This window comes from Panthera onca, chromosome C1 (assembly GCF_046562875.1).
Source record: "Panthera onca isolate mPanOnc1 chromosome C1, mPanOnc1 haplotype 2, whole genome shotgun sequence".
Classification (NCBI taxonomy): domain Eukaryota; kingdom Metazoa; phylum Chordata; class Mammalia; order Carnivora; family Felidae; genus Panthera; species Panthera onca.
This window is the reverse complement of record NC_138346.1, coordinates 104,568,989-104,593,098: the sequence shown is the minus strand read 5'-3', so window position 1 is coordinate 104,593,098 and position 24,110 is coordinate 104,568,989. Positions and strand designations below refer to the sequence as shown.

Below are 24,110 nucleotides of genomic sequence, written 5' to 3'. Positions count from 1 at the left end.
GATGATGCAGGATAACCTTCCTGTTTGCATCTCACACTGCTAGCTCTGTTAACTCCACATGCAGCCTTACCCCTTTTGCCGCATAAGGTGATAGCCTGTCGGCTCCTGGGGATCAGGACGTGGCCATCTCTGGAGAACACGCTTCTGCTGACCTTGTCCACTGGTGCACTGGGTGCCGCGGCCTCTGGTCTTATTGCCTGCTCTAGGATCTCACAGTTCTGGGTCTGGTGGACAGCTCCACAGCTGTGTTGCTGGAGGTCTTTGCCTGTCCCCAGTCATCCCTCCGTCCTTGTCATATACAGACCACATTTGTGGTCCTTCTAGCCGTACTTGTCCTCAGGTCCTGTGGCATCCAGTGGAGTTCCTAGGGATCAGAGGCTGTGCTGGGCAGCAGGAGAGAAGGGACAGTGTCTGCCCCCCTGGAGCGCCTAGGCCTCCCCACGCCCCCTACCAGCTCCCCTTTCTACACCTTGAGGCAGAAGCTCAGTAGCGAGGGCTCTGCCCACCACACTCCTGGACCATACACCAGCTATTATTGAGGAATTGGTCTGGAAGCTTCTTTGAATGACTCAAGAAAGGTCTTGGCATCTCCTGCAGGGGTGTAGGGGCCCCTGTCCCCTGAAACTGGCTTCTCGGAATGCCTGAGGAGGTGTGGCCACCCCATGCATCCAGCCCCATCACAGAAGCAGTTCAAGCAGGTGTGCGCAAGCACCGGGCGGAGCCTTGCCAACCTGTCCGTCATTCTTCCACCCCTACTCACCCCCATCACTGGGAAGCCTCCTGCTTGTTGGAGCCATGCCCTGAGGCTCTGGGTACATCAGGGCCTCTGAAGAGACAGGCAGGACCCCTCTCTGACCAGCTACCTCCCCCAGGCCTCGCTGGGCCGAGTGCTAGCCCCACACGCAGGCTCGCCCCATGTCTACTGAGTGGAGAATCCCTCCTGTTAGGGACAGGGAGGCAGACGAAGCGGGGTATGGGTCCCGCAGACCTGGCCCTTTCTCTGAACACCGGATCTGTCGTTCCTGTCCCCAGGTGATCGACTCCCTGCAAACCCATTTCCATCTAACATGGGTATCACATCCCCCCCTGAGGGCTGTTTCCTAAAATGCCCTTGAGCTGGGAGCCAAAAGCTGTAGCCTGAGGAAGGTGCATAGAGAGTCTGTGAAGGTGCCATTGAGCTTGGGAGCCGGCGGATTTCGCTTCACGCCAGGCACAGTCCACTGTGTATGCAGTGAGACTGCTCTGTTCTGGGGCTGCTTGGAGTCTTGATGTCTGAAGCCACCAAGCAGGCTGTGAATGTCCAGAGCACCCTCGTGGGCAGGGCCGCTATGGCCGGCCTGGTGGTGGTACACACCCGGGCGTGCTCTCTTGGATTCTTCACCTGGTCGACACTAAGTTCTGCTTCAGTTTTTTTTTTTTTTTTTTTTTTAAGACCCCGAACAGCCAAACAGGTTCCTCTTCATTTTAGACAAGTGACTTGAACCTCAGTTTCCTTACCTGTAAATGAAAGAACTGATGGAGCTTGTGAGGCCTGGGCCCCTCTGTAAGTCGCTCACGGGTGCTTGGCGCCCAGGCGAGGCTCTGTCAGGATGGGGGTGTCACCCTGTGTGGGTGGGGCGTGGGAGTGGGGAGCTGCAGCATAGTCCCAGGAGCTGGGGGTCAGGAGGCCTTCACGAGTGTCCAGGGGCTCCTAGCCTGCAGGTGCGGACCACACTTCCCGCACTGGTAACCCAGGGAGTGCAGTGGGATCTGTCATGGCTCCCAAGGATTTGTCCACGGGCCAGTGGCATTGACCTTCCCCGTGAGCAGCCAAGTGGCAGGACCCTGGCAGGCTGTGAGTTCCCTTGGGTGGGGAAGTGCAAGGGCTCCAGGAAGAGGACTGCATGCTTGCTGCCTGGGAGGTGAGGGAGACGCTCTCCTGTGCAGAGATCCTGCCTGGGCTTCTGGGCCCCGGGTGAGGTGGGGCGTGTGCAGGCCTTGGGGACTGTCGCTCAGCCCTGGGTCTTTCTCTGACAGCTCCCCCTGCCCACTTTGGGCTAATTGGACCTCTGTGCTCTGCACTTGCAGCCAAAGGGAGCTGACCGGAAACAGAAGACCGACCGGGAAAAGATGGAGAAGAGAACTGCCCAAGAGAAGGAGAAGTATCAGCCGTCCTACGAGACCACCATTCTCACAGAGGTGAGCTGGCCAGGTGCCCGGTGTGGGGCCCAGGCCTTTCTGCCGGGAGCAGGACGATGGCACTGTTGGTCTAGATTCTCGGGAAATCGCCCACCTTGAGGGAATGCTTCTTTTGAAAGTGCCCATTAGATTGTGGTAGGTTCCCGGGTCCAGAGCTGTGTTCATGTGATAAGGCCGGGTGGCCAGAAATAGCTTCCAGCTCTGGGCTGCCATTTGTACTTTCCAGAATCGGGTTATTATTATTTTTTTGATCGGTAAAGGCCCTAAATCCAAAAGGTAGAAGAGAGTGTATGTACCTCAGAAAATACCTCTCCCAAAGGTGCCCTAGCCTCGAGCTTTCCCCAAGGGCAGCTGGTGTCTCTGGGTCCACCTGTGTCTGGCCCAGCTTTCTCTGCAAAGGAAGCCAGCTCACACACATTTGCTCCACACCTGCTTGTTTTGCACCAACAGCACACACAGACATGCTGTTCTGTAACTGTATTTAATAGCCTATGGGAGTCTGTTCCCCATCTGTTCACAAAGAGCATTCTAGTACTTTATCCAGTGGTGTGGCCTCCGTTGTGTAGCTGGATGGCCTACTGGAGGACATCGGGTTCTTTCCAGGCTCTGGCTATTTGAGACAGGGAGCATTGGATGACCCTGTGCACGTGAGGTTCTGCATGTGGTAGAAAGACCCGCGGGCTTCCTTTCTCAGCGGGCTTGCTGCTTGGTGGTTTGGTCAGGTGTTGGAATGGGTTTCCTCCCAACCCTGACACCGACAGCAATCTGCTGCAGCCATTCTCTGTCCAGGGTACGTCTGAGACCCTCGCCGTCACAGGCTCTCCTTCCTCCTGTCACAGGTCACCGCTGGTGCCACCTCTTCCTGGGTGGGCTCTCTTGTTTGTTTAAACAGCTGTTCCCCACTGTGTTCTGTAATCAGTACAGCCAGTGGGTGTCTGTTCACTGAATAACTTGAAAGGCCCTCCACACACGCATGAGGCCCAGCGCCGGCCATGGTGGGGTTAAGGTGATGTCAAGGGTGAGGACTGGCTACGGACCATCTAAGAGAACAGTGGCCGGTCCTGGTCCTGGCTGATGGGGTGTGTGTGTGAGCAAGTGTATTCAGCCACAGGCAGAAGGCTGTCTGCAACAAGGTAGTCTGGAAGCTAATTTTGCGGCACAGGTCAATACGTACTGGTGTTTCATCCAACTTGGGATATAGTGGCCAGTGAGCCCTGGGACAGGAAGAGCCTGCCTTACTCTCGGCAGCAAAGCAGTGCAAGGCCCTGCATTTAGGAATTAGGGCTCAGACCGGTGGGTTCTCCCCAGGCCTCGATCCCTTCCCCTGTGGGTGATGCCATCCGGGGTTGGCCTCCATGCTCCCACTGCCCTGCATCTACAGACACCTCTTCCTTCCTGGCTGAGCCTCAACCTCTCTGCTCCAGGCTATCTCCTGACTTCCCCAGGGGAGGAGAGGTCCGGGGGTGCTTCAGAAACCCCCCAAGCCCTTGTCAGAGCGGTGTGGTTGGTCAAAACCCCCACCTGGCCTGTGACCTTGTGAGGTGACAGTTTGTCGGCTTTCCTCCTTGGCTCCCGGATTTAGCACCAACAAATTCCAACCCACGCTCACCACAGAGTTAAATATTTGCCAACCTGTGGTTCGGCGGCTGATAGTAAATCTTCAGGAACGCTTCAAATTGGCCCTCTCCAAAGAGGTGTCCTCACCGGGAAGGGAAAAAGTGAATACTGGGTCTGCTGGCTGCCCCAACAGGCAAAACCTGTATGTCTGTGCTTTCTCTGGGCGATTCTCACATATGTTCATTTTTGGCTTCTGCACAAGAAGTTCCTCGGAGGCCAAGGATCACATCTTCCGTGTGGCTTGTCTCCCTGAGCTCCTAGCAGGACACCTGACCCACACTAAGCACGCACAGAATGATGGTGAAGGGGGGCTGCCCCCGGAGATTGAGCAAGTGCCTCCTGCTCTCCAGGGCCCGTCGGCTGATTCTGGTTTCAAATAGCGCAGGTTTTAGTTCTGAGCTTTACTGATGATTTTTGTTTGGGAGTTACCTGGGTCCAGTGCTCCCTGTTGCGTGCATTCACCCACATTTGTCTGTGCCTGGGAAACCTGCCTCTGGGCAGCTGGCTCTCTCCTTGTGGACCCAGGTGATGGATGATGTTTCTTGCCCTTGCTGGTGTGACTGCTGGGAAGCTCAGAGAGACACATGCCACACCTTGCTTGCTCTAGGTATGACTGAATGGCAGGTGTCTTCTCTGCCGTACTTGGTTTCTTCTGTGTGGCCCAAGTAACCCATGCTTTGCTGGCTCACGTGGGCCCCGGGAGAATGTGGGCCAGGTGTTGAGGGCTCGGTGGTTGCATGCACCGGTCTCGATGGCTGCTGCTGCCCGAGTTCCTCCTGAGTACGATGGCCCCCGAGTCACCGCTGCCCTGTGCTCTTTCTGCAGTGCTCCCCGTGGCCCGACATGGCCTATCAGGTGAACAGCGCCCCGTCTCCCAGCTACAATGGCTCTCCAAACAGCTTTGGCCTCGGCGAAGGGTATGTCTGCTGTTTTCTCCCTCTAAGAGTCCATGGAGTGATCGTGGGTATAGGCTCCTTTCTGGATCTTCTTCTCTGCGTTTTCCCTCCTTTAGTACCTTGGCATTGATTTGGGTTTCGGGGAGGTGTTTGTAATATTTGCACAGCTTTCTGTGCATGGGCCTGTGTCTGTAAACACCCATCTGTGGAGCAACAGCCCACAACCCGCCTGCCCGCGCCTTCCCCCGGTAAAAGGTTGGTCTGCAGGGGCCCTCCAGGGCAGAATGGCCCCCTAGACAGATGGGGCCTTAGGAGGCAGCTGTTTGGGTGGCTGCAGTGGCCGCGAGGGGCCTTCTTGGTTCTCTCTGTGATCCTTGTGCACGTTCTTTGGGTAGCAGGGTCAGCCCAGGGTGATCCTGGCCCCGGGTTTCAGGGCTTGTAACCCAGAAGTGGCCTCGTTACTGGTCACCCAGCTCTGCAAATGCACAGGCCACACTGACTCTAAGGTGACGGTAGTGCAGGGGCCGGCGGGCGTCGGTCCGGCCTTTCCCAGGGTTTGTGGCACAGGAAGGGCCCACGGCGCCCTGTGATGGCTGTGCACATCTTGATCCTGTTCCTGGGGGCAGGGGGAGATGTGGGCGTGGAACCTGGGATGTCTCAAAGCTTGTGCTTGTCACATAAGAGTGTCTATGAACTTGATTTCACAAGGTGAGGGGGGTTGGGGGGGCATAGAAAAGACGTCATGTTCAGAATCAGGCGGACCGAGTGTTAAATCCCACCTTTTGGGGGGTCAGTTCCTTAACTTCCCTCAGCCTTGCTCTCCCCACTACCAAGGGAGTCAGGATTCCATGCAGGGTCAGGGGAACGTGTGTAAGGTGCCCCGGGCCTCAAAGGCACATGACAAAGCATAGCTGTTTTTACCGATGACTGGTCTGAGGGTCATCCCTACAAGGGCCTTTTCTTCATTGTTACTGTGATAAGGTACACACAAATTGAAACTTTTTATGATTAAAAATTTTTTTAATGCTTATTTTTGAGATTGAGAGAGAGAGAGAGAGAGCGCGCGCGTGCCTGCAGAGAGCGCGCGTGCCCCTCTCTGTGGGGCAGAGAGAGGGAGACACAGAATTCGAAGCAGGCTCTAGGGTCTAAGCTGTTAGTACAGAGCCTGACGCGGGGCTTGAACTCGCGAACCACAAGATCATAACCTGAGCCGAAGATGGATGCTTAACCAACTGAGCCACCCAGGCACCCCTGGGAGGGTCATATCTCTCTCTCTCTCTCTCTCTCTCTCTCTCTCTCTCTCTCTTCCTCTCCCCCTCTCTCTCCCCCTTTCTCTCTCTGCTCCTCCCTTGCTTGTGCTCTCTCTCAAAATAAATACACTTTAAAAAAATAAAGTGTATGTTTCTCTCAACTTAAAAATCCAGATTTTTAGGGGTGCCTGGGTGGCTCAGTCAGTTAAGTGTCCGGCTTCGGCTCAGGTTATGATCTTGCGGTCTGTGAGTTAGAGCCCCTCGTTGGGCTCTGTGCTGACAGCTCAGAGCCTGGAGCCTGTTTCAGATTCTGTGTCTCCCTCTGTCTCTGGCCCTCCCCCGTTCATGCTCTATCTTCCTCTGTCTCAAAAATAAATAAACATTGAAAAAAAAATTTAAAAAAAATCCAGATATTTAGGTCTGTGCCTTCTCTGTAGCAAGCCCTTGAAGGGAGGTCGGTGTGCCTCCAATGATGAGACTGTTTTTCTCATGGACGGATGTCCCCGGGTGGCTGTCATTCACTGTAGGACGCCTCCCTGGGGAGCCCCCAGCCCTCTCCTGTCTCCGCAGAGAGGTGTTTAGCTGCCGCTGTCCAGGCACTAAGTCACTGTGCAGAGTCATGTCTGGGGCTTTTAGGGCAGGTGCCCTCAGCCCTGGGGCTGAGGCTGGGGTGGAAATGGTGTGGGAGAGAATCGGATGCAAACAGACCCTGAGCTTGGGGTGGAGGGGTTATCGCTGGCCCGGCTGTGTTGCCAGCCAGAACATAGTGTCTACCCTGAACGGTTGGTCAGGGATTTTGAGGGGCTGTGTAGGTGGTAACTGCCTACACTCTCTGACCTGGGAAATTCTGGATGCCCTGCTGCATTTGCAGCCAACACCATACCTGAGGGGAGGTGAGAGCCCTGGCCCGGGGACCTTCCTGTGTCCCGGAAGGTATCCTCATGCCTTATGACCTGTTCTCTTCCTTTGCAGGAACAGCTCTCCGACCCACCCAGTGGAGACCCTGCCTTTGGGCAATGACGTAAGTGTCTGCAGCCAGGCTCTCTGGCCGCGTGTCCCTGGGTACACCCTGCCTGGTCATTTCAAGGCCCCTTCTCTCTGCCTGCAGCACCTGCTTCCATCGGCCTCGATCCAGGATGCCCAGCAGTGGCTGCACCGAAACAGATTCTCACAGTTTTGCCGGCTCTTTGCCAGCTTCTCGGGTGAGAGCATCTCTGTGTTTCTTTTATTTATTTATTTATTTATTTATTTATTTATTTATTTATTTTTAATTTTTTTTTTTTTTTTTTTTTGCCCTTAATGTTTATCCATTTTTGAAAGAGAGAGCATGAGCGGGAAAGGGGCAGAGAGAGGGAGACACAGAATCCAAAGCAGGCTCCAGGCTCCGAGCTGTCAGCACAGAGCCCAACGTGGGGCTCGAACTCATGAACTGCGAGATCATGACCTGCGCCGAAGTCAGATGCTCAACCGACTAAGCCACCCAGGCGCCGCTATTTATTTTTTATTTTTAAAAATTAATTTATTTATTAAAATTTTTTTAAAACGTTTATTTATTTTTGAGAGATGCAGAGACAGAGTGCGAGCAGGGTAGGGGCAGAGAGAGAGAAGGAGGCACAGAATCGGAAGCAGGCTCCAGGCTCTGAGCTGTCAGCACAGAGCCCGACGTGGGGCTCGAACCCATGAACCATGAGATCATGACCGGAGCCGAAGTCAGATGCTTAACCGAGCCACCTAGGTGCCCCTGTGTTGTTTTTAAGACCCACGTCTTAGATCTTAGAAACACTTAACAAAGCTAGTTACCTTCCAGGACTCTCCCGCTGTGCCTGCAGGTCTGTGGTTTTGTCCTGGGGACCTAGCATAGCATTGGTCACTCACTCACATTTGCCGACCCTGGGCCAAGTGCTAAATTAGGACATCCTGCCCCTAGAAGTTTCCAGTCGCGGGTGGCTGTTAGGGCAGACCATGTGGGTCCCAGGGGGTGGGCTCTAGTCTACCTGGGAAGGGCCCCCTCTGCCAGGCAAACGAGGCCGCTGCATACTCAGCAAGCCTTCCTGGTAATGCTGCTTGTCAGTCACACGGTCTCCAGAGCCACGACCTGTGAGATGGTGGTGAAGCCACAGGTGAGAAGGGGAATCTGGTCCTTCCTTCTCTAAATGGTTGTTGAAGCCCTTGCTGACAGGGCTGTTAGAGAGCCAGAGCCAGGGCTGTGGGGTATAAGGGTAGACTGAGCAGTGAACATTGCCACCAAGCTGAGTCAGTCCAGAGTGACGGGGAGGAGAGTTTTGGCCAGAACTAGAGGAGCGACCCCCAAGGGCATCTGTGACAGTGGAAGGAGCACCGCACGTGGTCATCTTTCAGCCCAGCTTCTGTTAAGACCTTCCTCTGTGCTGGGGGGCAGGTATGAGGACGGTGGGACAGGGACGTTATCCTCAGGGGTCCTTGCAGCTTCGAGTCAGTGCAGCTGTGTGAACCAGGCGTCTCAGCGCAGTGTGACCCTTCTGTGATGGGCAGGCTATGAGGAGGGACGTGGCCCCGGCCGGGGAGGAGCGAGGAGGGCTGCCGTCTTAAGGTGGGGTGCTCTGCACAGGTCTTCCTGAGAAGTGCCCTTGAGCAGAGGCTGGGCCAAGGGAGGGAAGTGAGCCAAGTGGGGAGGGGGACAGTGAAATTTCCAAGCGGGGCGAAAGTGCAGAGGCCACAAGGTGGAAGCCTGACTGGTGTGACCACAGAGCAGAGCACCCAGGTGACTGGGGCCAAGGGAACCGGGGAAGGAGGTGAGGTCAGAGAGGTACTGAGGGGCCTGGTAGAAGAGTGGAGGGAGTTTGGCTTTTACTCAGTGTCAGGGAGCCATTGTGCCTACAGAAATACACCTGAAACTGTATCTTAACTGTGGCAGGAAAAGGGGAATATGGATATTGTCACTCCTGGCCATGTGGCTGTTGGCCGGTTTTCAGCAGAAGGCTTGTAGCATACTTGTTCCTCGGAGAGTCCACATGGGCACAAGCCTGTAGAGGACTCCTTGAGCTTTGAGGAAAAGACTGTATCTGCAGACGAGGATGTTCATAGACCTTATTCATAATCGCTCCCAACTGGGAGCACTCCCAGTGCCTATCGGCAGAAGGGACACGTGAGTGTGGTGTATGCACCCAACCAATAATGTCTAAGAAAGTGCATGAATGATGTATAACCACAAACAGCATGAACGAGCCCTTAAATAGAGCTTGGAGGGAGGAGCAGACATAGGAAAACACAGCCGATTCAGTTCCACTTATGTAAGTTTCGAAGACGCACGCAGAACTCCTGCCTGTGAGAAATCAGGACAGCAGTTCCCCATTGGCAGGGAGGGGGGCTGGCTGGCACGAGGGGCCTGTGGGGGGTGGGAGCATTCTGCCTCTTGATCTGTGTGCCGGGAGCCCGGGTGCCTTCAGAGCGGCCGCCTCTGGCGAGCCATGTACTTTTGTATTCAGGCAAGTGCATGTGCGACCGGCGTCCCGTGCTGGGTGCCATGCCCATATGTTACGTGCCGGTGAACGGTGTGGAGGGAGCGGCAGGCAGGCACAGGCTGTGAGGACCTCTCAGCTCTCATAGATGCCCGATTGTTCTGCCGAGTTTTGAGAACACTACTCCTCTCTTGTGCGGTGGTTTTCTGATGTTTATCTTTTTGCTGTTTCTTTCTCCCTGGAATGTCTGATGCTCCCTGAGGATGAGGCAGACTCTTCCCTGTCCCCCCGCCCACGGTGCAGCATCTGCAGGTGCCCAGGGAGGGGACCTTTTCTGTGTGTCCCACTAATGAGCGGCCTCATTTACCTACCTAGGTGCTGACTTGCTTAAGATGTCTCGAGACGATTTGGTCCAGATCTGTGGCCCTGCCGATGGGATCCGGCTCTTTAATGCCATCAAAGGCCGGTGGGTGTCAGTGTCCAGCTGGATACAGGGGGTGGCAGGAGGCCCTATCCCGGTGGGCTGGCTGGTAGGGACAGGGCTCCTCAGGGGGCAGGTGCAGAAGGAGGCCCTTTGAGGGGGGATCAGGGTCATGGGGGGGTGGGGCGGGGCTGGGCCGGCCGTCCGCTGCTCATCTTGCCCGGAGGCCCCTCCCCTTGCTCTCTCTCTCGCTCGCTCTCTCTCTTTTGGCATGAGCCTTGGCTCTGGATGTCAGCCCCTCAGCCTCTCCCTGGGTGCCCAGCGGCTTGCATGGTCCTGGGTTTCCAGCTGCCTCCTCCCAGAGGGAGGCCTGGATTGGCTACTCAGCCTCATGCCACAGCGCCCGGTTCTCTGGGCAGACTGGAGGGCGGGGCTGGGCCTGAGGGAGCCACCTGCTGCGGCGGAAGTGTTCTGGGCCTCGCCGCTCAGTATGGCAGCCCCGGCCTCGTGTGGCTGTGGAGTGCCTGGTTTCAGGCTAATGCGACTGAGCATGTGACTTTTAAATTTCATTTAACTTTCACACGTGAACAGCCCAGTTTTAGAGGGAGGGAGAGAGCCGCGGTGTGAATCTCAGATCTGATCTGCCTCTTACGGGTTTTACAACGGGGTTAAAGCCTTCATCCCTGTGAGTCTCAGTTTCCTCCTCTGTAAAATGAGGTTCCAGTTCGCTGGGTTGTGAGGATGGAAGGCAGTGGGCATGTTGAGTTCTGGAAAGCGGGAGAAGGTGTTTGCGCTTGTTACCACCCTGAAAAATGCCTTGTGTCTTGAGCCTCGTGTTCTGGGCAGAGTGCCCTCATGGCCTGTTGTGGGACCTCCTGCCTGCAGGCGAGCCTGCGTGTAGCCGTAGAGGCCCAGCACAAGTATGGGCCCCTGCATGCTGGACCGTTCCGGAACAACAGAGCCTGGTCCTCCTCCCCCTCTCCCATCCCCTCTCCCCCCTCCCTCCTCCCCCCTCCCCCATCCCTGCTATTTATTTCCTCTGCTCCTGCCAGGAACGTGAGGCCGAAGATGACCATTTACGTCTGTCAGGAGCTGGAGCAGAACCGAGCGCCCCTGCAGCAGAAGCGGGATGGTGGTGGGGACAGCAGTCTGTGTGGTGAGTTGTGGGCACCCCTCCCCAACCCAGGGCCGATTATAGGGGCTGGCAGAGTAACAGGAAGATGTAGCAGCAGCCTGAGTCCTCTTGCAGAGAACGTTGCCACTGAACCCATCTCACTCCGGCTTTGTGCAAGACGAGTTTTTGTTAAACTTCCTCCTGGGATCGAAATGTTTTAAGGTGGAGGTCATCCCACAGAACGTGTGGTCCAGCTTACTTCCTTCCTACCTGGGGAACAGGCCCAGGGAGGGGGTGTGTTCCCCCAGAGCCACTTAGCCACTTGCGGTATTGGGAGTGGGGCCTTCTGGCTCCCAGGCTGGTGACAGGTGACACTCAGTGGCCATATTCCCGCAGTGTGGCCTCCTGTGGTTTCCCCCAGCTGGATAAGTCTTTCCTGTGTGGTTTGGTGGCCGCACGAGGGCTGAGGAGCACCTCAGGGGCACGTGGCTCTTTCCGGTCGGCAGTCTAGTCTGGAGGCAGTTTGGTGAGAGGACACGGCTGAGGTCGGGCCCAGTGCCGGCCGTGTGGCCTGTTGGCTGTGTGGCCTCGGGCAGGGTACCAGGGCCTGTGCTGCAGCTTCCACATGTGTGAAATAGAGACAGCAACCCAACCCCCAAGGCGTGCGGTTTCGGCGAAACGATGCAGGGAAGGGGAAGCGCTTTGCTTCTGGGCGCTTGCCAGTGTCAGTAGAGTCTGTGCTCTGTGTGTGTCTGCAGGGAGCGAGGGAGCACCCCGTGTGCCTCTGCGGGTCCCTCCAGATCGCTCTGGCCCTGTCCAAAGGGCTCCGTGTGCTCACTTATTTGCTTCTAGTAGGAACTGTTGGGAACGTTGTCTCACTGTGGGGGACCCTGAGGCACAGAGTGGATAACTGCCCCAAAACGACAGCGTCGTACAAGGCAGAGCCAGAACCCAAACAGTTGGACCCCAGGAACTGGCTTCTGAGCCCTGGGTCTGGCGCCTGTACGCTTCTGGAGGATGTCTGGGTCCTCCCCCTGCTTTGCAACTGTCAGCCTGTGAAGGACGGATTTCAGCTCGTGGAGCTGACCCTGCACGTGCCCCGAGGCTCTGGGATGTGTAGAGATCGTTCGCGGCCTTGCTTCTCGTGTGGCCGAGTTGGGATTTGAACCTGGGATTGCCTACTCTAGAGCCTCGTGCTTCCCCAGGTTGCCCCTACCAGACCCCGGATGAGAGGTGGCTTGGGAGGCGTTCAGGGGAGTGTCCCACTGACCCTGTCAGCCGCTCCAAGCACTCCTGGTGGGCACCACACTCAGCTGGGGGCAGGCAAGGCCAGTGACAAAAGGTTACAGCACAGGGTGCTGGCCTGCGAGCCGTCTGGGTGTTTGTGGCCAGCCTGATTTGTTGGCAGAGTGAACTCAGAAAAAGTGGAGCAGGCTAACCTAAACACAGGTAGGTTAGAAGTGTTATAAAAAGGACTCCCATGAGAGAGGCTGGCATTTGGAGCTGGTGTCTGCACGGGAAGGGGCAGCACACAGCGGCCACCTCTGCAGAGTTGGACGGCCGGTCAGCCTGTCTGACATCCTGGGACGGCGAATCTGTTGCCCGGCTGGCACCCCTTCAGGGGGAGCCGATGTGTGTGCGTTTGCATGTGCACGCACACACGCTTTTGAAAGAATGGGGTCTCTGTTCCTCGGTTGAGGTAGGAGTTTGGGAATCTCTAATTCAATCTGGTTGTGCACCCCTCCCCCCACCCCTGAGCGTGTATGTCCACCGCCGGGAGCCCAGAGTTGGCTCCCGCCTGGCTGGTTTGGGTTTCGAATAAGGAAGCGTTTCCAGCCTCGGGGTCACTGCTATCTTCCAGCAGGCTGGTGACACTCCCAGCGCCCCCCTTCCCTTTGTGGTCGCAGTGCTGGAGCCGAGTAGTATTTGTGCTGCGGGGAAGGGCAAGGACGAGACTCGCCTGCTGTCAAGTGGCAGTTATCCTTAAATCCCGCTCTTTGCTCCCCCAAAGCCATCCAATGGCCCCTCTGTGCAACGGAAAGGAAGGAAAGGGGACACAGGATTTGTCCTCTCTCCTGCGAGGGTGCACGTCTGGCCGCATGTCAGAATCACTGGAAGCTTGTTAAAATACAGCGTTGTGCCAGCTGTTCTCGCTCTAGCTCCCAACCCTAAATGGGTGTCACTGGGTGTGGGACGGACGCAGGAATTCTACATTCTGTGGAAGATCCCCCCAGGAGAGACGGGTGCGGGAATGAGGACCCATAGCCTCGCTGCGGTTCCCGTGTCACTGGGCCATGCAGGGGCTTTGTGCCTGTTCCAGCCAGGTCCTGGCGAATCAGTCTGGGATGGGCATCCTTACAACCCAGTGACTGATGGGGGGTGGGCACAGGGGTGGGCTCCTTAGAGAGCAGGCGTGTGTTCTACAGAAGGCCCTGTCCCTCACCCTGCAGTGTACCACGCCATCTTCCTGGAGGAGCTGACCACCTTGGAGCTGGTTGAGAAGATTGCCAACCTGTACAGCATCTCCCCCCAGCACATCCACCGAGTCTATCGGCAGGGCCCCACCGGCATCCACGTGGTGGTCAGCAACGAGGTGAGCGCTGCCCAGCCCCGACTTGCGGCCCGGGTCTTGGGGCTGCGGGGAGGCACCCCCTGGGGCTTGGGGATGACTTCCATCCAGAGATGGCCGCTAAGTCTCATCCGCGTGCCACATGCCCTTGACTGCACCCGGAGCGCAGGGGGAGAGAGTTCTGTGGCTCTAAATAGTTCTCTAGTATCCACTCCAGGCCCCATCCTCAGCCAGGCGCCATGCAGGAGCCACGGCACAGACTGCACCCCTGCCCTCAGGGTGCTTACGGTCGGGGCTGGAAGAAGTTGGCAGGAGGGTGGGCGGCGGGTCCCAGGGGGCTGGGTGATGGAGAGAATGCAGGTCGTGTGAGAGAACAGAGCCCTCCTGTGTGAATGGTGGAGGCGCCGCAGCCTTCCCGGGTCTGTCCTTGGCCCCACAGACCTGTACACGGCCCAAGCGGCCGCTGGCAGAGGGCACACAGTGATCTGATCTCACTCACGGCTAAGGAGGGGGTTATTAATTAAACTGGTTTGCCGGGATGTTTAGGCATTCCTGCACACGGCAGAACAGAGCTTTCAGGCCTGTTCTATCCCGGTCCCTCCTCTTGATAATAACAGTAAGGAGTGTCGGTATTTATCCGCTGCTTACTGTTCTAAGTGCCCGAGTAGTGATTTGTTTAATCCCAACAGCTTCCTGTGAAGTGGGTAAAATGATCCCATTTCATAAATGGGAAACTGGAGGCACAGAGAGGCTGAGTAATTGCCCCAGGTCTCACAGCTGGTAAGGGGATGGGAACCCTGGTGTCTGGCTGTAGAGCCCAGCTCGTAGACAGCAGGCTGTGCCACCTCCCCTGAAATGAGGCCTTTATAAACACAGTTGGGCTAATGGGGGCAGGGGCAGCCCCCTGAGCCCCCTGTGAGAACTCTGAAAGCATCTGGAGAGGACTGTAGGTGACATGGCACCCGAATGGTGGCTGGGAGTGCAGAGCAGATGTGGGCTTTGGGATTGGATGTGTGTCCCTACCTGGACCTTGCTCCCAGGAGCGGAGTGACCTGGGGCAAATTTACGTAACCTCTGTGAGCCTCAGTTTACACATCTGTAAAATGGGGATAAGTATACCCACCAAGGAGGTTGGAGTAAGGATAAAATGAGAAAATAGCATCAGGCACCAGGAGACCCCAGATAGGGGTGGTAAGAGCCCCCCACTTCATGGCAGTTTGGTCCTGGAGGTTGGCAAGGGGGCAGCGATTGCCTTCCTTTTGAACTCAAAAGGAATTCACAATTAGTATAAGTCAGGAAGTGTAAATCGGGGCGCCTGGGTGGCTCAGTCGGTTAAGCGTCTGACTTTGGCTTAGGTCATGATCTCACGGTTTGTGGGTTCGAGCCCGGCATCAGGCTCTATGCTGATGGCTCAGAGCCTGGAGCCTGCTTCGGATTCTGTGTCTCCCTCTCTCTCTGTCGCTCCCCCACTCTCCCCCCACCTCAAATATAAACAAACATTAAAAAAAATTTAAAAAGTGTAAACCAGCTGAAGGCAAATGTGAAGGGTCCTTATCTTCCCCACTCTTTTCCTAGAAGAGTTTATGTTAGCTTTGAAGGGATTCTGCCAGACGATGTTTTGTGCGAGTGTCCGTCATGTGCCCGAGCGTTGTGTAGGTTGTGTAGGTGTGGGTTTTAAAAACACATGACAAAGATGGACGCCTGGCTGGCTCAGTGGAGCACGCAGCTCTTGATCTCGGGGTTGTGAGTTCAAGTCCCATGTTGGGTGTGGAGATTTCTTAAAAATAAAATCTTTAACACACACACACACACACACACACACACACACACACACACACGCACATCCCAAAGGTCCAGCTGTACATTTTCTGCAACTTGCTGTCTTTGTCACCGGTTCAGAACTCCGTCCATGTCATTACGTTCAAATCCAGTGCAGCTATTTTTGCACCCCCATTTCACAGATAAGATGAAGCCCAGAGTTCCCGACTTGAGCACTAACTTCAGAGTAGCCAGGAAGGTTGAGACACCCTGAGCGATGGACTGCTGTAGTGGCACGGAAAATGTGTCACTTTGCATTTCACAATGACTTTCTTTGGTGAAGACAAAAGCCAAGAATGTGCGGAACCCTTGCAATTTCACGGGTCCCTGCAGGAAGTTCCTTCCCCAGCTTGCCCTGTGCCCTCCAGAGTGAGCAGTTAAGCAAGTGAAGCAGAGAACAGAACTCAAAAGCTACCTCAGCTAAGTAGGCGATTCTTATTCCCCTGAAGTCTCCTTGCCTCTTAACCCTGAATCAATTGGAAACCTTTGGTTCTTAATTGCCAGAGTGCTGGAGGCAGCCTGGCCAGCCGCGGAGCCAGCCCCTGAGGTGCAAGGGCACTTAATTAAACAAGGGAGTTACTGATTAAGCCCAAGTGGGCTCTGCTTAGGGCTTTGCATGCCCAAGTGGCTGGGCCGCCAAGAGTCCTAGAGGGCACAGGCCAGTAGTATAGAATAAATGTACTTCATGCATCATTAGGCCCTGCAGGGAGGGGCAGGGGTCGACAGGTGGATGGATTTGCAGGATTTGGGGGGCAATAAAATGTAGCTTGAATTTTTTAATTTGGAAAGGGGTTTTGCCATTGTGTTGGCTAGTCTATGTGTGTGGGGGGTATGTTTAAGTATATTTTTAATATTCTTTCCATGGATATTGTGAAATATGGCAGATGTTTGCTTAAGTGCCCGATACCTGCACTCAGGTTAGTGCCATATTGTGTTAGCCCCTTTGTGGGCTCATTTCCTTTTCCACTCCATCCCTCCACCTGCTGGTCTGAATTTTGTGTTAATCGCGCCTTTGTTCCTCCTCAACATATTTAATTTTGCCTATTTTAAAACTTGATATAGGTGGAATAATAGCATATTTTTCTGTGACTTTCTTTCATTTCCCTGTATATTTAAAAAAAATTTTTTTTGAATTTTTATTTATTTTTGAGAACGAGAGAGACAGAGTGCAAGCAGGGGAGGGGCAGAGAGAGAGGGAGGCACAGAATCCGAAGCAGGCTCCAGGCTCTGAGCTGTCAGCACAGAGCCCGACGCGGGGCTTGAACTCATGAACCGCGAGATCATGACCGGAGCCAGAGTCGGATGCTTAACCGACTGAGCCATCCAGGCGCCCCGATTCCCTGTATATTTTTGAGATTTCACACAGGTCAGATGCTGCTGGAGGCCAGTGGTGCACTGAATGGCGTAGCATGATTAGGCCACAGTTTGTTCGTGCTTCCGCTGACTGACACAGGCACGGTCTCCAGTTAGCAGTTTCTTTTAAGTTTTTGTTTAAGCAATCTCCACACCCAACATGGGGCACGAACTCATGACCCTGAGATCAAGAGTCCCATGCTCCTCCCACGGAGCCAGCCAGGCGCCCCCTCTAGTTAACAGACAGCGCTGCTCTGAACATTCTCAGGTGCACTTTGTGTGTCCACGTGCCGGAGTTTATCTAGAACCCCAGCCTGTAGGAGGAATGTCCTAGATCCTGCGGGCAAATTTCATACAGCGGTCATATGGCTGAACACTCCACCGGCAGTGGGTGCCAGTTTCCCTTGTTCTACACCCTGGTTCTCTTCTTCTGTTATGGAAACGGCCCCATTTTACAGATAGGGCATGGAGACCAGCAGGAAAAAGGTTGACTTGCCCAAGGTCACTTGGTAGTTAATCAGAATGAGAACTGGAGAGACTTGGCTGAGTAATGCTTCCATTCCTGCCACTTTGTACACAGGGGGTGGCGCTGTGTTTGTATTGGTCCTCCTGGGACTCTGATATGCTACCAATCACCAAGGTATTCTTTTTTTTTTTAAGCACTTGAATTTTTTTTGTCGTTGTTGCTATTATACACACACACGCTTCTGTAATGTGGCCACTGTAGGGACTGGAGGACCAAGTAACTAGGAGAACGCAAAACGAAAGCAAACAAACATGTAGTTCTGTATTAAATGTGCACATTTTGCTTCCCTGCCAGCCTCCTTTCTGTCCTTTCTGTTCAGTTTTTGTTACTTAAAATGGTAATCGTTTTGTACATTTATCTTGTTTCATGTTTCCTTAGTAAGTGTTAGTGGAACCGTTCTGCATTCCTGCAAACACAGTGACCGTCATTTCCACCAGCTGTGGTGGCTTAGCTCCGTGTCACTGAGGCTTTTCATATTAGGAAGTCCTTGTTGAAGGGACATGGTCTCTCTTTTGCCTTTCAGATGGTGCAGAATTTCCAGGATGAGTCTTGTTTTATCCTCAGTACCTTGAAAGGTAAAGCCCCCTCACCCTTTCTCCTGGCTGCGCCCCCTGCCTCCTCTCTGGGTAATAGGGTGAGTGGGGCCTGCCTGCGCAGTGGGTCCCTGGAGACAGCGTTATCTGGGGACATCACCTGGGGAAAAGGAACGCAGACTTCCTGTGAAGCCTTGCCCTGGAAATGCGAGAACTATTGAGATTGGCCCCCATAGTCTGTTCTGAAGGGGAAATCCTTGCCAGGAGGTGTGTTCTCCATGAACTCCCTCACTCAGCCTGTAGGCCTGGTGGATCAGGGATCTGGGGCTGGGGTGGGACATGAAGGTTCCACTTGGGGAAGGTGTCTGAGAAGGAACTCGTGTGCCAGGAGACAGAAAGACTAGCTGTGACCCTCCTTAGGCCCGGGGCAGGTGAATGTGTAGAGTATATCAGAATGAATGCCCTATGACCGGGTCACAGACTCTGGACTCCGACAGGGCCATTCCTTTCCCCCCTGTTCTCTGGATCTAGCCAGCAGCTGCCTTCAGAGAGCTGGGGGCCATAACACCCCAAGAACCACAGTTTGTTCAAAGCCTTCTTGGACATAGAGCCTTCAGTCCTTGGGCCCAGGGCTGTAGTAGAAAGGCGCATTGCCAAGAAGCATGTGTTAAAATGCCTGGTTTTGTTAGCACCCTTTGCTCTATGCATCTGTTTGGAGCCAATATCCGTGGCGGGACTCCTGCCGGTACACCCGTACCATGCCCTCCCTCCTTCCCCAAGGTCATGGTGTCTTGCCCTTCTTCCTGTGAAATGTCCAGCGTTTCTCTTTGCAGCTGAGAGCAATGATGGCTACCACGTCATCCTGAAATGTGGCCTCTGAGCGAAAGTCCAGCGTGTGAAGTACGGCCCCCACCTCGCAGCCCCATGGATTCCCTCGGATGTAGAAACCGCTCCACTCTATGCCGCGGCCTCCCCTGGCGGGCTGTGGCTGGGAGGGACTTGGCCCAGTCCAGGAAGACCACGGCCCATGAACCAGCAGAACCCTGCGGATGCAGTCTCTGGTGTATGGAAAGCCAGCGGCTCCTCTCTCCCTTCCTCTTGGCCTCCAACTTTTGAATGTTCCTCATTCTTTTCCCAGCCCTGCTATCTTAAAGAGGCAAATGGCAGGGCCATCTTCTCTGAAACCCCTTGCTCCCTAGTTGGAGGCCAGTTCACTGAGTGTCTCGGTGCCTTCTGACCATTCCCCTGCCTCCCGGGAAGGCTGTGCCTCCCCCCAACCTTCACCTTTTCTGGGAACCGGCTCCATGACCAGGACTGATGACTGGATGTAGGTGGCTTGCCAGTGTTCTGTCTTCGTGTTGGTTCCCCTTCTCAGCGACCCTGGTGGGCATCTGTCTTTCTGCTTCTTGGATGGCTCGGTGGGAAGGGGACTTATTCTGTGCCTTCTGCTGCTTTCACCTTGACTCCGTTTCTAAGGACCTGCTTTTGCAGTGCCCAGCGATGGGCTCCTGTCTCTGCATTGGTAATGTAGACACCACGATGCTTGTGTAGGACTGGCCACATAGACCTAGGTCTGTGCCCTTGGAAGGAAGAAGGAGAGGAATAGAACAACTATTTTTCAGGTATGTTCTCACGAGTATGAAAGGGATGAGAACAGAATGATATTTTGCTTGAGCCCCTTTTATGTAATTTTATGCCCTAAGCAATCATGGGTAAGGAAGATTAGGAAATGAGTATTCGGCTGTATGATCAGATGACCTTGATGGTCATGATAGCAGGCCCTGTTGGATGGACTTAACCAGGTCCCATTTAAAGAAGACCTTGGCTGACGACTGCCAAACTTGCCAAGTTTCCTGGGGTTCATCTTTCCTGTGTGGCCCCAACTTAAAATGTTTATCTTTTTTCACGCATGGAGGGAGTGTTTAGGGCATTTTGCCTGCATTGGAGTGGTTGGATCACCTTTCTTCATGGCTTAATTCTTGGGGAACTCTGATTATCAGTAACCAGTAAACTCAGCAATTAGGCTTTGTCTTGCGTCTGTTTCCCGGCACGCAGTGATCTATACTCTTCGATAACTTAGGTTTAACTTTCAGAGCATTGAGAAGCCCTGTGATCAATGGAGCAGGATTTTACAACTTCTAAAGCAGAGCTTTAGGGGATTATAGCGCTGGGGTCAAAGATGATCCGAACTGGGTAGACCTTGCTTTCCAGTTGGAGAAAATGAAACCTAGAGAGGCAGAGCCATCCGCCTGATATCACACAGTGATAGGGCGATGATAGAAACTCATTATATAAATCAAGACACTTCTCAGGGTGAAAGGGGCTCTCTAAGAGTTATGTTGGGACCACAGGTGGTATGGTGTTCCTACAGAGTAAAACAGGCTCCTGATTCCTTTCCTGTTTTGGGGGAGGGGGCGGGAGCAGGTAACAGCTTTATTGAGATATAATTCACATACAATACAGTGTACCCATTCAGAGCATACCGCTCTATGGTTCTTAGTAAATTCACAGAATCAGCACATTCAATTTTAAGACATTTTTCTCACCCCCAAAAGAAACCCTGTTTCTTTTAGTGATCGCCCTCCCACTTTCCCCCCAGCTCCCCTTGTCTTAGGCAACCACAAGTCTCCTTTCCATGTAGATTTACTTATTCTGGACATTTCATGGATATGGAATTACAGTGAGTGGCCTTTTGTTACTGGCTTTTTTTTTTTTTTCCTCTCGCGTAATGTTTTCTAGGGCATCTGTGTTGAACATGTATTCATACTTCAGTCCTTTTTATAGTTGAGTAGTATTTCATTCTCTGGATAGATGTGTCACAGTTTGTTTATCCACTCATTAGCCGATTGATACGAGAGTTTCTACTTTTCGGCTGTTTCGAATGATGCTGCTATGAACATATTTGTACAGGTTTTTGCATACATAATGTTTTCATTTCGTTTGGGTATATACCTAGGATGTATACCCTACATACATCTTTCGCCAGGGCATATACCCTGGCGTTGCTGGGTCCTACGGAACTCTATGTTTAACTTTTTGAGAAACTTCCGGATGGTTTTCCAAAGCAGTGGCACCATTTTAGTCTCCCACCAGCAGCGTAGGAGGGCTCGTTTTTCAACATCCTCACCAACACTTGCTGCTTTTTGATTAGAACATTCTCTAATGGGTGTCCAGTGGTATCTCACCGTGGTTTTGATTTGCATTTCCCCAGTGACTACTGATGTTGACCATCTTTTCATGTGCTTATTGGCCATTTCTATGTCTTCTTTGGAGAAATACCTGTTCAGATCCTTTGCCCGTTTCTATTTGGGTCATTGGTCTTTTTTTATTGCTGAGTTGCATCAGTTCTTTGTATATTCTAGATACAGGTCCTTTGTCAGCTCTGTGATCTGTAAAACTTTCCTCCCATTCTGTGGATTGTCTTCACCTTCTTATGATGTCCTTCACAGCACAAAAGTTTTTAATTTCGATGATGTCCAAGATCCCCTACTTTCCTTGCTTGTGCTTTTTGTGCCCTATCTGAAAAATCATGGTGTAATCCAAGTTCAAGAAAATTTGTGCCTATGTTTCTTTTTAAGAATTTTCATCGTTTGAGCTCAGTAGTGGCCTTTGATTCATTTGAAGTTAATTTCTGTACATGGTGTGAGTAGAGGTCCAGCATCACTCTTTTGCCTGTGGGTACCCAGTTGTTCCAGCACGAGTGGTTGACCTCCTCTCCCGTCCCCAGCCCATGTCTGGCTCCACCATTTTTATAACGGGCTTTCTGTTCTCCTCTGAGTGTCTCACCCTTACTCCCCCTTAACCTCAACAGGACGGGGTCATATTGTGCTCTGATACTCGGTGGCCTTTCTTGGTGCATGTTCTAACTCCACACATTAGTCCTAGGGGAAAGTCAGGATCAGTCATTTCCTTTTTTTGAGGACAGTGAGCAACAAGGAAGTGGAATAATTTGCCCAAGGTCACAAGAGTCAGGACTAGACCTTTGGTCTTCTGACTTCCAGCCTTTCAAGGGGTTTATCAGTCACTAGACCTAAGTGATGCCACTCCCTAGGCCAAGCGATGACAGCCTCGATTTTAATTATTTAATTGTGGCAGACTCCTTTTTATTTAATTCCAAATGGGGGTCTGATAAAGATCTGTTACCTTAAGTTTGCTGTTAGTGGAATCTTCCATTTTCTGGAACCCCCCACTGCTGTCTGTGTTTGTTTGTTTTTAACCTTCTCCTTTTTTTAAAGATTTTATTTTTAAGTAATCTCTACACCCAACGTGGGGCTCGAACTCATGACCCCGAGACCAAGGCCCCACCGCCTGAGCCATCCAGATGCCCCTTTCACCTTCTCCCTGTGGTTCTAGTGGAGTCTTGTAGCTTGCAAAGAAGTAGGAAATGAATATGCTTCTTAATTTGGCACTGAAATGTTTCAGCTGCTTGGTTTCGACAGCTTGTCCTCCTTCCTCAGAACTCAGATGAGCTAGCTGTCCCTTTTATTTTTTCATTTCAAAGCCGAGAAGCCATAGCTTCCCACTCCTGTCCACTCTCTTTCCCAAGGGCTCTGAGGCCAGGACCTGGGCCTGGGGGGTGGGGCAGCCCCTCCCGGAACTGTACCCACTGGCCCCCCCACCCATGATTCTAGGCTGTGGCTTCTCCACGGCAGCAGCAGTTTTTAAAGGTGCCCCCCCGAAGAGAGAGAGGATCTCCTCAAGTGCTCAGTCCACCATCTTGAATCAGAAACTTCGAGTTGAGGTCCTTATTCTCAGGCCATCGCATTTCTTTTTCCGTTTGCAGGGTTGTGATCAACCTTTTCCTGTTTACCAGGTTGCACCTTTACCTTGACGACACAGAGGGAGAACAATAGGATTCTCAGGGGAAAAGGGATGGATGGAAAGAGCAGGATAGGGGAGGGAGCTTGAAGCCTGGGGCTTCGGGTCCTAAGCAAAGGCCAGACAGTGTCCCTGCAGACCTCCTGCCCGGGCAGCTTGTGGCCCCTTGGGAAGAGCTGTGAACCTAGAGGGGGGTTCACTGGGAGCACACTGGGGCCGGCCGAGCAGTGTGTCACAAGTTTCCAAGTCCAGCGTGGCCCCGGGGCCTGGCCTGAGTGACCTAAGCTCTGAAAATCATTAACAAGTTGATGAGGAAAATGGAAAACCTGTGCTGTTGTTGGTGGAGCAGAGGGAGTGAGCCCGGAGGCTCTAGGAAGGTGGAAGAGCAGAGCATGAGGGGTGAGGGTGGCGGCGTGACAGTGCCCGAGGTGCAGGAGGAAGTGGAAGGCGCAGGGGGGCGGGAGCCAGGGCCCCCAGACCCTCGCTTGGCCTGAGTGTCTGCCTGTCTGGAGTCGTGGGCGGCTCCTTCGTGAGGTGAATGTGAAGGGCGGCGGGCTTTCCCTTTGTCCCCTACGTGAAGTCCTCGGCGGGCCAGTAACGGGTCGGGGCACACATCCTGGTTGCACAGGGCACCACCAGTGCTCCTGCTCAGGCCGTTGTGTGCGCGTCTTTAAGAAGGGCTCCCTGGCAGCCTGAGCCCAGATTTCTGTGCTGGCCAGCTCCACGTCTACATTACCGATGCGCGCGTGCGCGCGCGCGTGCGTTTGTCTGTGTGTGTGTGTGTGTGTGTGTGTGTGTGTGTGTGTGCGCGCGCGCGCGCGCGCACACGCGGGCCCCTCTCCTCGCCCCTGTATCTGGCCTGAGTGCAGCTCTGGATATTCTCAGCTCAGCTGGATGTGGGGGTTAATGCTCTTGCTTTTAGATCCTGTGTGGCACCCTAGTTCGGGTTCTGATGAAACGGGTCAGGGGTAAAGTTGCCCTACTTGGGGGGAATGCACACCCTAAGTCCACCTCTTCCGGGGAGGGGAGCAGTGCCGGCAGCTGACCTCTGACAAGGACCCCCGAAACAGGGCTCGTGGAGTCGGTCTGCCACACAGCTGCCTCACGGTCACATGCTCTGTGTGATACCATCAGTCAGGCCGGCTGGGAGGAGATGGTCGGACTCCCTTTACCCCCTGGGGGCAGGGCAGTGGGTCTGCGAGCAGCAAGGTGCTGGTCAGGCCCCCCCCCCCACCCCCAGGGCACCCTGCGAGCTCCTTGAAGCCTCCTCTGAGCTCTCCAGACCTCTCTGCGAAGCCTTCTCTTGTACCATCCTTCCCCCTCCTCCCGTGGGGGATGGCCAGTAGCTCTGAGTGATGGCACCCTGGCCAGTGGCCCAGGGCTGGACCTGCCATGCCCCTCCTGCTTTAGTGGCTGTCTAGGGGCAACGTCCCCAAGCAGTGGCTCTTGGAGAGGTGGGTTTGCTGCTCTGTGCAGGGCAGCTGACTCATCTAGCCCTTTATGGAAAAACTTTGCCAACCACTGAGGAGGTCAAGCTTTCTGTTGCTTTCTGTCCCCACTGGAAATCCCATTAAGTAAGG

At 53.8% G+C, this 24,110-nt stretch overlaps 1 protein-coding gene across 2 annotated transcripts in view; it reads left to right on the top strand.

Moving 5' to 3' along the window:
• The window catches only part of TFCP2L1 (transcription factor CP2 like 1), a 59,345-nt gene extending 36,038 nt beyond the window's left edge, over positions 1-23,307 (top strand). For both annotated transcript variants that reach the window (XM_081796386.1, XM_081796385.1), the window contains 9 exons: positions 2,068-2,178; positions 4,621-4,712; positions 6,914-6,962; positions 7,050-7,143; positions 9,754-9,844; positions 10,852-10,955; positions 13,364-13,506; positions 17,703-17,754; positions 18,546-23,307. In XM_081796386.1, coding sequence (XP_081652512.1) covers positions 2,068-2,178; positions 4,621-4,712; positions 6,914-6,962; positions 7,050-7,143; positions 9,754-9,844; positions 10,852-10,955; positions 13,364-13,506; positions 17,703-17,754; positions 18,546-18,592 — 783 coding nt within the window. In that variant the 3' untranslated portion in view covers positions 18,593-23,307. The remainder of the gene's footprint in view (positions 1-2,067; positions 2,179-4,620; positions 4,713-6,913; positions 6,963-7,049; positions 7,144-9,753; positions 9,845-10,851; positions 10,956-13,363; positions 13,507-17,702; positions 17,755-18,545) is intronic.
• Positions 23,308-24,110: the final 803 nt, after the last annotated feature.